Source organism: Petromyzon marinus, chromosome 6 (assembly GCF_048934315.1).
Source record: "Petromyzon marinus isolate PM22_M1 ecotype Great Lakes invasive population chromosome 6, UKy_Petmar_22M1.pri1.0, whole genome shotgun sequence".
NCBI lineage: Eukaryota > Metazoa > Chordata > Hyperoartia > Petromyzontiformes > Petromyzontidae > Petromyzon > Petromyzon marinus.
In genome coordinates, this window is record NC_133672.1 from 15,971,785 (window position 1) to 15,989,558 (window position 17,774).

Sequence of the window (17,774 nt, forward strand, 5' to 3'; positions counted from 1 at the left end):
AGCCAAAACATAACCGTGCCCACACGCATCGCCAGCCAGGATACGTCATTTACCAATACGACGTGTACTGTTTATCAATGTGCTTTCGTTTGTAGTGTGAAATGCCCAATTCTAGTCGAAGTGCGTGTATAAATCGTGATAATTTTTAAGCAGATAAAAGGCATTGTGTACCTGTAGTTGCTCAGAAACTTTATCCTCCAAGCTGTCAGCCAGCTTCTGCTGAATGGAGCTCTTATGGTCAGACAGGAGCCCTTGAAGTACACTCAGCTCCGTCTGAACACACGGCGACAAGCATGGATATTTGAGGTGAAGTACGCAAGACATTTTATCTCGAAGTGGCACTGCATTTATTATTATTATCTGTTGTGGACGTGAATTTTGATTAAATAAAGAGACGGCTCAAGGTGGATTGGAGTGCTTTTGAAAGGTTGAATGTTATTATGAAAAGCAATATACACATTTTCCTCGAGAAGAACGTTTTTAATTAGAGCATAAGACCTGGTAACCTTGGACAATGCCCCCCCCCCCCCAAAGAAAAAAGAACAAACATTAATGAGTGCAGAAAGAAGTAGGGAGACATGAGCGACATATGTCTGGAATTAAATGGAGAGAGAAAACGAGGAACACATGAATGAGAAGACACTTGAATGTTAGAGGCATATTATAGACTTAAGAATAGTGAGTTTTGGCAGGACATGTCAAGAGAAGGGGTGATGGCCGGTGGTCAAGACAAATGTTGGAGTAGCAAGGAATCGAACACGTCCGAGAGGATGTCCACCATGGGTGAAAGTGGAGCGACGAAATCAGTGCTACGGCAGGTGTATTGCTTCACCGCAGGACCGCGAGAGATGATAATAGCTTTGAGAGACCGTCAAAACCGACGATGCTGTGAATTGAGTATAGCTCGTGACGATGTGAAATGTTCAAAAATGCCGACGCCGTGAACCCCACTTGCGGACCTGGTACTCGGTGACCTCTGCGAGGCGCCCCCTCAGCGCGTCGGAGCGCTGCTGCACCATGTGCTCGAGCGTGCCGAGCCGTTCCCGCAGCGTGGCCAGGGTCGCCCCGATCTCTGCCCCGTTTCCGGTCTCTGCGGGCAGTACGCTCAGGAACATCTGCTTCTTCACGTCCACCTCCTCAGCGATCCGCGCCACGTCCCTGTACAGTGTCTGGAAGGGGCGACAGTCAACGATAGACGATGTTCCTGTGCGATTTTTTCTCTCGCGGTTACTGATCGCACACTTGGCTTATCTGTACGGTCATGAAAATGCATCAATGGCTCAATTTTGAATGTGTCATTTTACAGATAGCACTGATTCAATGTCTAAATTGGTGTTGAAGGTCAACAGATTTTACATGTTTATTCAACAACTGCAGTTATGGTGAGTAAGAACTGCTTGTTGTTGTAAATTTTGATTTAAAGCTTTCGTGACTGCAGTAATTCATATTCTTAGTTTTTTCGGTAAAGTTACGTTGTGTTTAGTTTGTTGACCTTCCCCCACACCTCCGATAAGCACGGTTGGCAAAGTACGTTGCAAAAGAAGTTCAACATACAGTAAAACCTTGGATTGCGAGTAACTTGGTCTGCGAGTGTTTTGCAAGACGGGCAAATTTTTTAAATAAATATTAATTTTATAAACGAGCGAGCTCTTGCAATACGAGTAGTAGTACGTAGACGCTTTGTCTGCTGAGCGTCACGTGATCACAACTGATATACGTCGTGCTTTGATATACGAGTGCTTTGGATTACAAACACGTTTCCGGAACGAATTATGCTCGCAATCCAAGGTGTTACTGTATATATACACACACACATACACACATGCAGGTGCACGAAATCCTTACTTCCTGCACACACAGGTGCGCGTCCATCTCGTCAGGCGGTGCAGCAGCACTGGCAAACAGCTTGTCCTCCACGCCGTCGAGCCAACCACTCGTAGCCTTGGAGGCCGTGAACAGCTTCTGCTCTAGCTCGAGACCGAGCTCCACCGGCACAGGGTTGCCCTGTTTTTCCACGTGAACAAAGAGACTTTAAGAGACTGATGGGGAAGGGGCCGTTAGTAAGCGCCTAAAGGTGTTCAATACATACATACATGCATATGTAAAAAAAACATAGGCACATGCACGCAGACGCACACAAATAGCTTTAGGGCCTCACTAACTCCGAGCTTCCCAAAGTACAACAGTATAGAATCATCTTGTTAACTTTCTGTTTCATTACAATATCACATGCAGTGTTATTAGTTATAAATGATTAACAATGCTGCGCATAAAACATTGAAAACAAAATGTGCACAACACTGTGTGCAGAGTGAACTCCGTGCAACATGAGTCCATCGAGCATTGGAGCAGAGGCGAAAAGAGGGTGGTGGGGGAGCTGATATTTGCTCGATCAGCACCTGGAGGCCAGCGTCGTCCAGAGCCTCCTCGAGGCTGCTGTAGGTGACGAGGACGGAGTCTCGCGAGCGCTCCAGGGCCCCGTGGTCCACCAGGAATGGCACCGCCCCAGCGCCCGCAGTGCCACTTGCTCGGCCGTACACCTTCACCATGTGGCCGACGCACGCACGCACACACACAAAGACAAAGTTCCCCGATAGAGCTTGTAACAGACTGTAGGAGCAATTGCTGTTGGCGAGCACCTATGAAGGTCGGCATGGCACACGAGGGCGTGGGTGGCCAGCACCATACCAGGCCGCCTTTGTCTCCCTAGTGGCGATGTTTACCACACACCACACCAGGTACACATTTGGGGCTGAGTCGACTTAGGGGAGTCCCAAGACCGGTTCAGATATAATCGTCACTGGTGTCAACCGTGAGTGGGAATCAAACCCGGATTGCTGGGTTCATAGCTCAGCGTGCTAATCGCTACGCATACACGCATGCGGCACCCACTCAGAAAGTGTACATACAGAGTGTGTACGGAACATACACACGGCACGTACACGCAGCATCTGCAGTTGTGTACACGATCAGAGCTCAGACACTTGGACACATGTACACCCCCCCCCCCCCCCACGATATGTACTGAATCCTTACAGAATTAGTTTTGTCCTCCAGTAAAATGTAAAACTATTCCATTGAAATCTCTGCAACTCATTTATAACATGAAGAAAATAAACAGGAATTCACATCAGCCGCAGCAGCAACCGCTACTCGAGCTGCACCTGCATGGAGGTGTCCTGCTGCAGCGTCTCCAGCAGGATCCGTTGCTTGTTGGCCACCTCCTGGCGCAGCAGCTGCCACTTCTTACGCATCTGTCGACTGCCATCCTCTGGCTCAAAGGAGACCTCCTCGGAGAGAGAGTCCGGTCCCGCGACGACACTGCCACCCGCTTGGCTATGATGAACGAGAGAGAGAGAGAGAGCGAGGCCAGGTGTCCTCACCTTGATGTTGCACGGGTTACGATGTCACGGCTCTATTGCAATACAACCACAATACCTGGCTGATCTCGTCAAGCAGCATAAACCATCACATGAACTCTAGTCATCCTCGTAGCCAGCCAACAAAGACGGTATCGCACACTTTCAGATGCGCTTCTACGGCCGTCTGGAGGGCACTTCCTTCCAATATTAAGAAGGCACTTTTAAATCTAGATTGAAAACTCACGTCTTTCGAACAGTTTTTTGTCTTCAGTTTGTTGTCCTTCCCCCGCACCTCCGATTAGCACGGTTGGCTTCGTATGGTGCGAAAGTAGTTCAACATACGTATGTACATATATAAAAGACGTGGATTTATCGAGCAGTGCCCAGAAACAATGGCAGAAACAATTGCATCTCAGGACGTTGTACAACACACGTGGTGACAAGTGCTCACGTAATAGAAGTCATCATGGGACCTCCTTCGCCAGTACCACAATATGAGAATAGGTTTTCCCCTTTTTTCCGGCAACAAAACAGCTGCGTTGAGCTGAACCAAAACATCCCAGCTGAACGGAATTCTGAGCCTGTCATGCACATAGCAGTACACCGCTTTAGAATACACCATAATGACGAGAGAGACACATGCGGAAAGGCTTTGGTGTGTGTTCCTGTGATGCCGTGCGTGCAGGAAATACCCGCTCTGGGCCTCATTGCTGTGCGAGAGAAGCAGCTCCCCCTGGCTCGCCACTGACTTGAGGAGGCTCTTCTGCTCCGCCAGCTGCTGCTCCAGCTCCTGCTGAAACCCCGTGCGTGAATACAACCGGCGGCACCGTTCACACCATCATCAGCCACAATCAACGGAGTTGACTTCACGTGCGTTCCTTGATGCTCGACTCATTGCCCTCTCCCTCTCCTCGTACAGCACAGCCATTGGAACTCCCTCTCTCTCTGTCTCTCGTCGTCTCTCTTTCCAGTCCCATATAACCTGACTCGATTGGGTTGTCTCTCACTTCCTTTTCTAAGCCTTCCTGATGCAGACATCAATGCCTCCAACAATGATGCCAATTATGTATACAGGATAGCCTCAACGAGTCAAATTGCTCTTATTTAAGAGGATCCTACATTGGGATGATCGACCTATACCATTAATGAGTATTTGGCTTGTGGGATGATAACAGAGCACCTGGGAGAAAACCCAAGCAACGAGGGGCTAACACCCAAAACGCCGCACGGACAGACTCGGTGCACACTCAAGCAAGCACAAACCGTTTTCCTCCACAGTTAACGTTCCACTCCTCATAACTCACCGGCGGTACGCCAGTGGCGATCGCATAGAGAGCCTGCAGCTGTAAGCAGCGAGTGTCCGCGGCCAGGGCAGGTGTCCTCACCTTCTGCCTCTGCAGCGTGTCCTGGCGTACCACGTGCCGCGCTTTGGCCTCACTCAGCCACTCCTGGATGCTGGGCCCGGCCTCTACCGTGCCGTCGTCCGCGATGCCCACGCACGCCTCCTGCCGTGCGGGACACGCGCCCGGGTCAAGGAGCTGCGCGGGACACGACGACGGCGGCAGCAGCAGCAGCAGCAGCAGCACGGTGTGTGCGGCACGCAGCATCGACAGCCACGCAAAAGCCTGAGCTCTGGCTGAAGTGGAACACGAGGTAAGTAAGTATTTGGCACGCATTGATTCACTTCCCTCCTGGCACCTCCCAACACTGCAACGGCGATGGTTTGCCACAAATTCGGAGTCATGATTTGATACATTGCATCATTAACTTACTGTCTTGTGTTAATGTTATGATTACCCTCTATTTGCCTAGTTTTTACATATTTTTTTCTTCGCTCACTTTCTGTAAACGCAACCGTGAGCATATTTACATACAATTGTCCACGACTTGTCAAATTGTCAATTCTTCCACGCAACATTTTAACGCACGCACGGGTATCATGAGTGTACAGAATGGATTCTAATGGATATATCAACAATTTGTTTCATGCCTGCGAAGTGGTGCTGCACGGTCATTAACTCGAACGCTGGAGGTTTTACAAATAAGTGCTTTCATCCTCATGGGATGAGCACACAGCTCTTGTGAAGTTAACGCTTGAGTGGTTCTCCAAACTCGACCCTGTGGTGACACTACTTAACTTAGCCTGTGTTTCACTTGAATGGCCTTTGGACATTAAAAAAAAAACTGGCAATCTTGTCAACATATGACTTGTTAAATCGAACTTTAAATCAGTTAGGAATATGATTAACTGCAAAAATATAGTTGAAGAAATGTAAATCAGCATCATACTAAAGGTGATAAAATGTGAAAGCATATTAATGTCCTCCCAAAAGGTTTGGATATTTCCTTTACTTACTTCACATGATTCCATTTCATTGACCAAGAAAGCGACACTGCAAACAGCTAATTATGTATCTGTATCTGTGGTACTCTGTAGTTGCAAACAGCTAATTATGTATCTGTGGTACTCTGTGGTTTATCAGCACACTGCACACAAGCAGAACAGAGGCACTTTACTGTTTTATTTTCTCTCTTCGCAGCTGCCGCGCCACGACAAGGCAACTTTGCCTGCAGCAAAACAAGGTTCATACATCGCGTGCAATAATAAGAGTAAAAAAAATGACCATTACAGAACACTGCAAATTAAAGTCACTGTAAAATATAAACATTTTCCGCTACGTTCATAAGTTAAATAATTTAAATTATTTACCAATGAAGGTTAAATTAACTTTTGGCAACCATGTACAAAATACTGACTGCTATACACACACACGTGAGAAATCACTTGAAAGCATTTACACTTGGTGCTGCTTACTCATCCACTCTGTAATGTATAGGGTGGAGTGGTGGCATCGTGGTTAGCACACTGAACTATCATATTATGACATGAGTTCAACACCACGGTTAACATCAGTGATATCTCAATCAGTCCTGATGCCCCCCCCCCGTCTGCCCACCCCCTTTTAAAAAGCTGCAGAGGCCAGCATTTGGAATTTGGAAGTACAGTGAGGGAAAAAAGTATTTGATCCCCTGCTGATTTTGTACGTTTGCCCACTGACAAAGAAATGATCAGTCTATAATTTTAATGGTAGGTTTATTTGAACAGTGAGAGACAGAATAACAACAACAAAATCCAGAAAAACGCATGTCAAAAATGTTATAAATTGTTTTGCATTTTAATGAGGGAAATAAGTATTTGACCCCCTCTCAATCAGAAAGATTTCTGGCTCCCAGGTGTCTTTTATACAGGTAACGAGCTGAGATTAGGAGCACACTCTTAAAGGGAGTGCTCCTAATCTCAGCTTGTTACCTGTATAAAAGACACCTGTCCACAGAAGCAATCAATCAATCAGATTCCACACTCTCCACCATGGCCAAGACCAAAGAGCTCTCCAATGATGTCATGGACAAGATTGTAGACCTACACAAGGCTGGAATGGGCTACAAGACCATTGCCAAGCAGCTTGGTGAGAAGGTGACAACAGTTGGTGCGATTATTCGCAAATGGAAGAAACACAAATGAACTGTCAATCTCCCTCGGCCTGGGGCTCCATGCAAGATCTCACCTTGTGGAGTTGCAATGATCATGAGAACGGTGAGGAATCAGCCCAGAACTACACGGGAGGATCTTGTCAATGATCTCAAGGCAGCTGGGACCATAGTCACCAAGAAAACAATTGGTAACACACTACGCCGTGAAGGACTGAAATCATGCAGTGCCCGCAAGGTTCCCCTGCTCAAGAAAGCAATAATATACATGCCCGTCTGAAGTTTGCCAATGAACATCTGAATGATTCAGAGGACAACTGGGTGAAAGTGTTGTGGTCAGATGAGACCAAAATGGAGCTCTTTGGCATCAACTCAATTTGCCGTGTTTGGAGGAGGAGGAATGCTGCCTATGACCCCAAGAACACCATCCCCACCGTCAAACGTGGAGGTGGAAACATTATGCTTTGGGGGTGTTTTTCTGCTAAGGGGACAGGACAACTTCACCGCATCAAAGGGACGATGGACGGGGCCATGTACCATCAAATCTTGGGTGAGAGCCTCCTTTCCTCAGCCAGGGCATTGAAAATGGTTCGTCGATGGGTATTCCAGCATGACAATGACCCAAAACACACGGCCAAGGCAACAAAGGAGTGGCTCAAGAAGAAGCACATTAAGGTCCTGGAGTGGCCTAGCCAGTCTCCAGACCTTAATCCCACAGAAAATTTGTGGAGGGAGCTGAAGGTTCGAGTTGCCAAACGTCAGCCTCGAAACCTTAATGACATGGAGAAGATCTGCAAAGAGAAGTGGGAAAAAAATCCCTCCTGAGATGTGTGCAAACCTGGTGGCCAACTACAAGAAACGTCAGACCTCTGTGATTATCAGCAAGGGTTTTGCCACCAAGTACTAAGTCATGTTTTGCAGAGGGGTCAAATACTTATTTCCCTCATTAAAATGCAAATCAATTTATAACATTTTTGACATGCGTTTTTCTGGATTTTTTGTTGTTATTCTGTCTCTCACTGTTCAAATAAAGCTACCATTAAAATTATAGACTGATTATTCATTTGTCAGTGGGTAAATGTACACAATCAGCAGGGGATCAAATACTTTTCCCCCCTCACTGTATGGTCCAACAAACAATCCTCATGACTGACACGCATTCCTGTCAACCCCTTATCAATGCCCTACGTTATTGCAGACCAACTCAGACCGTATTGGTCACCCCGTGCCCTTATAAATATCAACGATCATCCTATACACTACACTATACACTACTACACACTACACTATACACTACACTACTACACACTACACTACTACACACTACACAATACCATACCTATCAACCCCTTATCAGTGCCCTACCTTATTACAGACCAATTCAGACCGTATTGGTCACCCCATGCCCTTATACATCTCACCGTTCATCCTACAAAGTCCCATCATAAGGGAGAAACACAAACAAATAGACAACATTTTTTTTAATACTCAATTTCCCTGTACAAGAATATGGGTAAACTGTATGGGTTGACAGGTATGGACACGGCACGGGGACTGTACATTATTATTACTCTTAATAATTATATGGCGGGTATTGCTTGGCAAGTGAAGTCACACAAGACCTGGGTGAGCAGTCACCCTGTGTCTGTGCGAGTAATCACGCCGGACGGCAACTCCCGACTCCACTCTGCGCGGTACCTGAATGCTGCTCTGCCTCTCCAGCAGCGCCGCCTGCAGCTCCAGCAACGCGGCCCTGAGCGTCCCGAGTCTGTCGGCGAGCTCCTCCGCCTCGTGCCTCGCTCCCCCCGCGTCGCCCGCCTCCCTCTCCAGCCACGACACCTTACGCTCAATCTCGCCCAACATCGACTGCAACAATAGCCGGGGCGAGCTCTTTATTCAAACTTGCCCTGCTCTGGCAAGCAACGCGGAGGCACTTATCTCCACCGGAGGCTCTCTGAGCAAGTGGTGGACATTCCACATTCCTAGGGTGGGGGGGGGAGGGGTACGCTATCCATAGGACGACCACTAGAGACTTCCAACAGAGCGGTATTGATGTTACTCAACCCAAATATATGACGAGTTGACTCATTCCTCCACCATAATTTGAACTGTATGGACAGCAACTGCAAGTCGAAAACAATAAGCACAGCACCACCAGGCTCAGTGGTCTATCCCATCTAATTCCACTGCACCATATGACCGCATGAACCCTTGCGGGGAAAGACAGGTCAATGCATTTCAATGTCCGGCGTGAACGCACAGTCGCAGAGCCACTGGGGGGGGGGGGGGCAATTAAATGTCAACTACGGTAATCGAAAGTACTTTCTCACGAGGATGAATCCTCAGTGCGCCCTGCACCCGCTGCGTCGATGGCACCGCTTGCCTGGCACTCGAGGAGCTGCAGTTCCATTCCCGCTGGGCTGTCGGCCGAGGAGCAGGCGCCCACCCCCAGGGCCTCGTGCTGCCGCTGCAGCCACGCTTGCAGCTCTGCAGCCTCCTGCTCAAATGTCTGCAGCGTGCGCCGCTGCTGCAAGTCGGCGCTTAGCCGCTCCTGGCACAAACACACACCGCCACGCGTAGCGCCAGGTCATGGCCCATTGTCACAATTGACACTCTCCTTTCGCATTATGCTTCGTTATTGCCGTCGGCTTACGATGAGGCTTTGGCTCAAAAATGCAGCTATTATCTTCAATAGGTGTAAAACGCACACAAATTAGGTGCCAAACACACGATTGTTCAACGTGACAAATTGCATCAACGGCGACACGGCTGCAACTGCCACACGCTACTTACACTAACCAGCAGCGGGGAGTGACGCGGCGAATCGGAGCATGTTGCACTTTCTACAATGGGCTGCGGTGAACAGTGACAGAACAGAAGGCAAAACAATGTGCAGATGCAGCAGTAGCGGAAAGAAAAAGAATTAAAATGCGAATTGAGAAAATTATATTAAAAACAATTTTGAAAATGTTTAAATGTGGAAAGAGACTCACAGAAGAGAAGAGGAAGGAAGGGATGACTTTGGAAAGGAGTCTACGGAAGAAGCTGGAAGCTTGGGTAGGGGCTGTGGTTGCATTCTCTAACGTGACGCGTTCTACGAATGAGTCGTCCTCTGCGGAACGCTCGTCAGGTGACGCCGCGTCAGGTTCAACGTTTTCAGCACGGCAGGTCTTTTCCACGTCGTCGGCTTCAGGAACATGCTCAGTTTCTTTGAAAGCACCTTCGTTGTTTTGTGCAAGTGCGCTCTGTGCACCGTCCAACTCGGGCATTGACGAATAACCTGAAGCTTTCACACCGCTGTCCGATATCCTACGTTGCATTTCTTTGAGTCTTTCGGTATTGTGTGTTAACTCGGTAATCGACTCGGAGATGGCACGGCGCATTGGTTCTGAGTCACTGTCGGGAGAATCAACTGCTTGCCACAAATGGTGCCACTGGCTCCCATAACCAAGGCGTGCTTGGTCAGGCGAAGTAACGCCAGAATCAGTCACGGCTTTTTCCTCATCATTGCTGTTTGCATTCGTAATGGGAAAGCTCTGTGTTTTTGGATCTATGGCACTACACTTTGCATGCACACCCACACTTTCTGCACAGGGAGGAGGTTGGTAAAATTCCAAAGTGACATCACCCGCGGGTATATAACCCTTATCTGGAAAAGTATCGACTGCCCCAATGCTGGATTCCTCAGGCTCCACTTCTGTTCTGCTAGCGCTGGATATCGTGACATAACCCGACGAAACCGAACCGACAAAGCTCTCCAAACTTTCATCACATTCCGGAGTAAAGACAGTGCAACCTGGACCTTCTGGCCAACTATCTTGAGAAGCACATCTGGCAAGTACAGTGGCCTGATTAACGTCCGTCTCGGGCAGGAAAATCAGCTTTGAATCACCTTGGGTGTCCGCTTGTTGTAGACCTCCAGTAGAAAATGCATGACAGATGTCAGCTCTCTGTATGTCACCACGTGAGTCTGGCTGTGATGCGCATGGCAGCATAAGAGCAGACTCTTCTCCCTGGTGCATCGCCCCAGCACAAAAGCCATGCTGCCCCGCCTCATGTTCTGTCAGTGCATCAGAGTGCAATCTGAGTTCATTACCATGAGGAGGAAGCTCAAATGGGTGACAGAGGGAGTCTGTATGTACGTGTCCACCAATGTGCGTGGAGACAACTCCACTTTCGCTTGCAGCAGCTGCCTTTTTTTCAGCACTGACTACATCTATGTCTTTAAAAACCTCGGTGCCTGCAGCACCATCATTCAACTCTTTGTAAGAGTGCTTCATCTCAGTACATATATCAGGAAGATCAACTTTTATATTATTTGGGTCTGTCAATGCAATACTTCCATAATTTGAGAATACACTGACATCTAACATAGCAACGCTTCCCAACTCATTTCTATCGGTTTCTACATTTGCAGAACTGTCGCCTTTTAAACCTCCGCTGTCATCACAATACGTAGTAGGAGTGCTTTCGAAATCTTTGCGGATTGAACGTGTGTCTGCATCACTGCTTTTTATTACACTGAAAGAATCAATTGCAGAATATTTGCCAACATCCATCTCTGCGCTGAAAGAAGTGGTAACGTTGTTTTCACAAACAATGGCAGCAGTGTAACTACCAGAAAACCCGTCGCTTTTAACTTCAGGGAACAGCCCGGTTTCTATGTTCTCAATCATTTGACTCTTTATTCTCTCCAACTGTGAACCATGAGAATCAGCGGGGCAAGTTCTCGAAACGGCTTCAGCCAGTTGCCGGAATTCACAAACGTCTGCACTGCTACTCACTTGGGTTTCATCACTCTCACCGACCGACCCGTCCTGACCGCCTGGTACGGGCCTCGTCCTCTCTTCTTCGACGGCGCTGGCCTGCCCACAGCTCACCAGCTGCGGCGACGCTGCTGCTGCTGCTGCGTGTAGATCCAGGTGCCCGCGAGCGCTAGTTTCACCCCCTGCTTGTGCACGCGCGCAGGGCGTGGAAGCGGCACCATCCTGTCCGAGCGCATGTGCCGTTGCGGCACAAACTGCCGCGTTACTCACGTTGGTGCCAACCTCACTCCCAGCATCTCGTGCGCCGCCCTCAATGAAGACGTTACCTTCTGCTTCCAACGAGCTTGAGTCAGGTGGTCGAGAATCGCCTACCCTAGTTTCAGACAGTCCAGCGACCACAGGTGAGTCCGTCATTGCTCCCCCCTCTGCGTTGGGCCATGAGGAGCGCTCGGAATTCTCCGCACCTTGCTGTTCTCGTGCACTGGCTGGCCCGAAGCGTTCACCGCTGAACAAGTTTCCAGCAAAACCGGGCTTGGTAGGCGCCAGCAGGCTCGTTTCACCGTCATTCTCTGACAAGCAAATGCCAGAATCTTGTGCCGACTCCGCATTGTCATCGCGAGGGTGAAAACCTCTGCCGGCCGTTTTGCCGCTGCATTCGGTTTGCATGTTTTCTTCTCCTCCTCCTCCTCCTCCTTCTGCGGTGAACGCACTTCCTTCCGCGTCGGCGCTATCTTTAACGTCGACGCGTTGAAGGTGCGCGGGATGAGCTGCGCCTCTCTCCGTCCGTGCACCAGTACTCGATTGCAACGATTCGGTCTCACCGGTGAGCACACCTGCGCCGTTGTGAGAAAGCGGGGACGGCGCAGGCGTAGGCCCGCCCGCATTCCCATCCGACGCAATCACCACGCTGCCCCAGGTTCTGGCTCGAGGCCCAGCCACGTGCCTGACATCGCCACCCTCAGCGTTGTCTGTGCCCAGACTAATCTCGTGCTGCAACTCCGCTGCGGCCTGCTCCCCGACATCGCGTCCAATTACCAATTCACTCGCGCTCAACAGAGGCTTGGACCGAGTTAACGACACAGGAAGGGGAGGATATAATGAACAATTATGAACACAGGAGAGTGAAGAGGAAAATAATTATCTCATATGCAGGTTTTAGAGAATGAGCAGACCAGAAAAACAGTAAAATAGCGTCCGCACGAATAAGAAGCCGTAAACACGTAGGAAGGTGCAAATGAAGGCAGTCGCCGATGAAAATCACGTCAAGATTTTGGAACGTTGTCTGATGTGCGGAAGCATCGTTTGGAAACTGCACACTCTTGCAAAGGAGGCGCTCCATCTCAAGGGATTTTCCAAATTAAACACTTTAACATGAAATAATAAGAAAAAAAGTTACTGTTACACAATGGGGAGCGGTAGTGTAGCGGTCAGCGTGCTGCGCTACGAACCCGGCGACCCGAGTTCGATTCCTGCTCACGGCCAACACCACAGCGACGATTACCTGAACCGGTTCTGGGTCTCCCCTAGGTCGACTCAGCCTCAAATGAGTACCTGGTGCAGTGTGTAAACATCGCCACTCGGGAGACAAAGGCGGTCAGGCGTGGTGCTGGCCACCCACCCCCTCGTGTACCGTTACCGGCCTTCATAGGTGCTCGCTAACAGCACTTGCCCCTACAGTCTGTTAAGGCTATACGGGGGACCTTTGTTGTGAGAACAACAGCCCCTCGTGGAAAGTGGCGCCTATCTTCGCGCATGCCGATTGACGGATGTTCGATGTGCAACACCATGGGGCGGAAGGACCACTCCGGGATCGTTTCCGATCCTAATCCCCCGTCCGACATCGCACCCCATTCGTGCGCCCTTCACCTCCAGCTGCTGCTGCCGCTGCTCCGCGCGGGAGCGCAGGGTGGCGGCGCGCTGCGCCAGCGCGGTGAGCTCGGCCTGCGTGTGCAGCTGCTCGGCCGTGTCTCCCTCCAGCGTCTCGTCCACCAACTCCTCGGCGAAGTGGGTCTGCAGCTCCAGCACGCCGTCCTGCACGCTGCACACATCCTCCTGCACCCGCTGGGTGCGGGGGGTGGGAAAGTATGGGGTGGGGGGGGGGGGGTGGCGGAAAGTGTGAAGAGGCAGACAAGTGAGGAAGAGAGAATTTGAGGTGTGCGGCTCCTTGCGTATTCAACATTCGCCGTCTTTTCAAAAGGCCCCTGAGACGCCTTGGAATGCTGCTACAAGAAAAGGGCGCCTTTTAAACGAATGTGGTAAATTACTCACAAAATGTCACGATCTCTCACTTGAATAATTATGAAGACAATGAAAAACATTGCATTTTTCAGTGAACCACATAAAAGATAAATGTAATTTCACACGAAAGAGTATTTGCATGCAAGTATTCCGATACACTATAAGTGGTCTAACTTCACTGTGGGAGCTGAGCTAAGGTTTGTTTGGGTTTAATATGACCACACGACAGGAATTGCACAACTTATTTACCTGTTACAACATCAGCCAAGCCCTAGGGCCACTTGTGCTGCACGTCGACATTGAGTGCGTGGCTTGCAAGACATTTGTACAAGTGCATATCCAGTTATGGTTCCATTCAACTGGGTGTGCGCATGCTACAACTTGCCCTCCATCCAACATGATTACGACACGGTGGATGCCCGTAATGCCTTAACAAGTGGAGGCTTGGCTGCACGCAGCGTCAGCTACAAAAGTTCAACGGATTCATCTCACCAGTAGCTCAGCCAGCCGTGCCTCGGGGCTTCCACCACCCGTCCCCAGCACCTTCAGCAGGGCCTCAGCCTCCTCCATGCGAGCGGCGAGGTGCAACACGGAGGCCTCATAGGCCGTTCCGCTCTCCCTGGGCCTGCGACCCTGGCCACGTTAATGACAAGGAACGAAATGAAACTGGGCCACACATTTTAATGAGGCACTGGGAAAGCAGCAGTCTCAACGTGACCGTTTTGAACGCCGCGTGCTGGGCCTGTTGAGACTGCATGAATTGAGTCTGGGAAAAAACAAAACAACCCCTGTAGGTTGGTACTCGGTGCAAAGTGGGTCATGCGATTGTAATGCGTCGCATTTAAAAAAAAAAAATCATTCAAACAACAGAAAGGAAAAACAAATAACTGAATAGAAAACGCCTCGGATAATATAAGGCCGTGAATGTTGATCACAAACTCGATTGGCCTCTCACATTTATGTTGACGATTGGGCTTTATATAATCGCTGCCGGTAACCTACCGTACAAATGCAATTTGGAGGTTAGCAGAAGTAAGCAAGTCACATCTTTAATAGAACGTTGTGGTTGCACGAGGCGAGCTCGCAGCAGGTTAAAAGCAAAGAGGCTGGATTACAAACTTCCAGCTGAGCCAATAAATTATTAGACACAAAAGCACACCTGGGTTCAATTTGTTTTGCACACGTGGGTCGACAGGGGAATGAGCACTTATTTTCATCAACTGTAGCCAATGACAACGGTGCAAACCGTGCTGACAACTGTTAAGTCCATGAATGCTTATGAACACAACTCTTGCTGGGTATTCTTGACAACGTGCACCATATATTTAGTGTTCTCGTGTGGACAAAAAAACTGACCAATGATGACGCAAATGAATGAGCTTGTGTTATTTCAGACCTGTGACCGTTTAAAAAGAGGATTTATTTTTTGATACTTTACCTTTAGAAGATAATCTTCATGTTCACAGCAAGTAAAATAAAAACATGTACAAATGAACATTAAGAAGTGGGTAGTGGAGATATGGTGTCACGTTTACCATACCTTCTCTCTGATAGCCATGCTCATCCAACAGTACAGGACCAACGAGACACAATTACTTTGGTATATCATTCAGAGAGTAAGAAATAAGGTCCATGCTGGTATCACAAAAATAAAAATGGGGTTTAAATCCATGCCTCAAAATGTCATGGATTTTCCATGTTACCCATACAATTCTGGCTAATACCGGCGCCACCACCACAGGATAGGACAGGAAGGTGTACAGCAACTCCAGGGTCTGGCAGATCAACATGTGTGATCAAGAGCAGTTTCAGGGTCCATGCTTTACCGAAGTGAACCAAGGAAACGAGAAAAAAAGAAATCAAAGTTCCATGCTGCTCAAGGGGCCACGGGGGCATGGAGATACAATGAAGACATGCCATGCCCTCATCCCTGGAGAAGAAGCCACAGGAGCCATGCTGCAGCCACAGTGTGCAGAGGGAAGTCTTGCAAGACAGTCCTTCAGCCACAGCCAAGCTAGACCACCCATGCCAACCACCAGCAGCGGGACCCTCGCTGGTACCTGGCTTGTGGACAGGCTCGTAAATGAGCTGTGGGTTTTGGTCGGCGAGAGGAAGCCAGCTGGAGAGGCCACCTCACTGGCCTCGTCTTCTTCCCCAGACTCCTCGTTGACGGGTGTCAGCACGGTGTGACAGCGGCCAGCTGTCACCTGCCGTGAGCAGCCCCCGGCCCCAGTTCAATAAGAGTCAACCACAACTCGCGCTGTGTCACGGGAGACCCGCCGAAGACGCGCAGGACACTCTCCCAACGACCAAGCTCTGAGCGACCGGCTTATCGTGCGCAACGTGTAAACGTGCGCAAATGCTGACCATGGCGTCTCCTTTGGAAAAAATCGCCACGCGTTTTCTTTGCGCATTGTGTGACAAAACGCGCGTTGCATTTTGGGTGGGTCAAAAAATAATTTACAACCGACGCGCACAAACACGCAATTTTTACAAAGCAATGCCGGAACATGAGAGCATCACAGAATTTCCAAGATTTTTTTTGCATTTTCACAGAATGAATTGCATCGGGTGATTGGAGGAAATAAAGTTGGGATTTCAATGGGCTTCCCTTATGTCGGGAACGGCGTCAAGCAGGCACTCCGTCACCATGACGGCAGTGGTTCTCATATTACTGGCAAAATTGTGGCGCTGCCAATGGCTTCCTCACCATGACGACGGAAGTGCTCAGGTGGCGCGGTGACGCATGTAACTCCATCTCGTCGTCGTCGTCGTCGTCCCCGTCCCGCGAGGATGCGTCTCCCCCATCCTCGTCGACTGTAAGAAGCATGGCCGCCTCCCTTGTCTGGATGAGCAGGTGTCGGCTCTGTGCCGTGAGCTCCAGGATCCGCTCCTTGTACCTCTGTATCCTGTCCGAAATCTCCTATTCCCGCATAACACAAAAGGAAGGGCAACATATTCACATTGGCATTAGCCTACAACAATGACATCCAGCAACCGCTACGGCAAAAGAAAACATATCAAATTGGTATTTTACGAGATTTTGTTGTCGAGTATTCTACTTCATAAATCACACTTAATGATTACGCACTAATGTTGCGCTGAAATCCCAGTGTAGGCTTTACTCAGCCTCATGATGCCTCTGTGGTCCATCAAATGAACACTGTTTAATGGGACATTAACAGCGGTTTTCCTTTTGGCAATGGATAGCAAAGCAGAAGTCCCACCACTGCCTCTTGACCATCGACAAATATGAGCATTGCCCAACATTCACTTCAGCCGGAAGACATTTTCACCGTAAACTTCTCAAATAATAGCTCTCCTATGGCCCCTGTCAGGCCTTCCAAGGGTACACCTTATGTTATTTATACAGTCACAATATATTGCTGATGCATACATTTGGAACGGCAAGGCTCTGATGTAAACAAATTAGTAGTCATAGCCGTTGGACTGCACGTCGCTCGTGTCATGGGAGTCTGCAGTTGAGTAGCGTGCCTCGGCTTCACGCATAAGTAGGGTTGCCTCCTGCCCTGATTTTCTCAGGATATTACTCTTTTTGAAGTCGCTGTCCTAACAAATCGATATGTCTCCCTGAGACATTGTTACCGCGGTTTGATCAGTTTTGCAATAGCAACGGTGGCAATCCACCCGAAGGCCTCGGGCCTCACACGTAGGCCTCGGTTGGCCGTGGCCACGCGAGGTGCGAACGTCACCTCATGGCGCGCGATCTGTGCGGTGAGTTCGGCGACGCTGCCCGGGCACACGGGGGCCTTCTCCATCTCGAGCCGCGCCTCCTCCAGCAGGCGCTGCACGCGCCGCACTTCCGCCTCCTGTCGCTCCACCTGCGCGTCTGCCTCCTAGCAGTCGCCGTACACGGCACAGACACACGCCGCTGACGCGAGCCCTGGGTAGCGCTGGT

General features: G+C 49.4%; 1 protein-coding gene across 5 annotated transcripts in view; it reads right to left on the reverse strand.

Annotated features, from left to right (window-relative positions):
- The window catches only part of SYNE1 (spectrin repeat containing nuclear envelope protein 1), a 153,353-nt gene that overhangs the window by 41,434 nt on the left and 94,145 nt on the right, over positions 1 to 17,774 (reverse strand). For 3 of the 5 annotated variants that reach the window (XM_076065125.1, XM_076065127.1, XM_076065128.1), the window contains exons 89-105: positions 17,569 to 17,712; positions 16,566 to 16,778; positions 15,916 to 16,062; positions 14,348 to 14,488; positions 13,484 to 13,678; positions 9,845 to 12,676; positions 9,645 to 9,704; positions 9,235 to 9,402; positions 8,550 to 8,717; positions 5,880 to 5,930; positions 4,748 to 4,867; positions 4,055 to 4,155; positions 3,165 to 3,336; positions 2,400 to 2,540; positions 1,846 to 2,004; positions 960 to 1,169; positions 172 to 273 (exon numbers count right to left, since the gene is read on the reverse strand). In XM_076065125.1, coding sequence (XP_075921240.1) covers positions 172 to 273; positions 960 to 1,169; positions 1,846 to 2,004; positions 2,400 to 2,540; positions 3,165 to 3,336; positions 4,055 to 4,155; positions 4,748 to 4,867; positions 5,880 to 5,930; positions 8,550 to 8,717; positions 9,235 to 9,402; positions 9,645 to 9,704; positions 9,845 to 12,676; positions 13,484 to 13,678; positions 14,348 to 14,488; positions 15,916 to 16,062; positions 16,566 to 16,778; positions 17,569 to 17,712 — 5,124 coding nt within the window. The remainder of the gene's footprint in view (positions 1 to 171; positions 274 to 959; positions 1,170 to 1,845; positions 2,005 to 2,399; positions 2,541 to 3,164; positions 3,337 to 4,054; positions 4,156 to 4,747; positions 4,868 to 5,879; positions 5,931 to 8,549; positions 8,718 to 9,234; positions 9,403 to 9,644; positions 9,705 to 9,844; positions 12,677 to 13,483; positions 13,679 to 14,347; positions 14,489 to 15,915; positions 16,063 to 16,565; positions 16,779 to 17,568; positions 17,713 to 17,774) is intronic. The other 2 variants (XM_076065126.1, XM_076065129.1) reach the window with 2 other exon arrangements.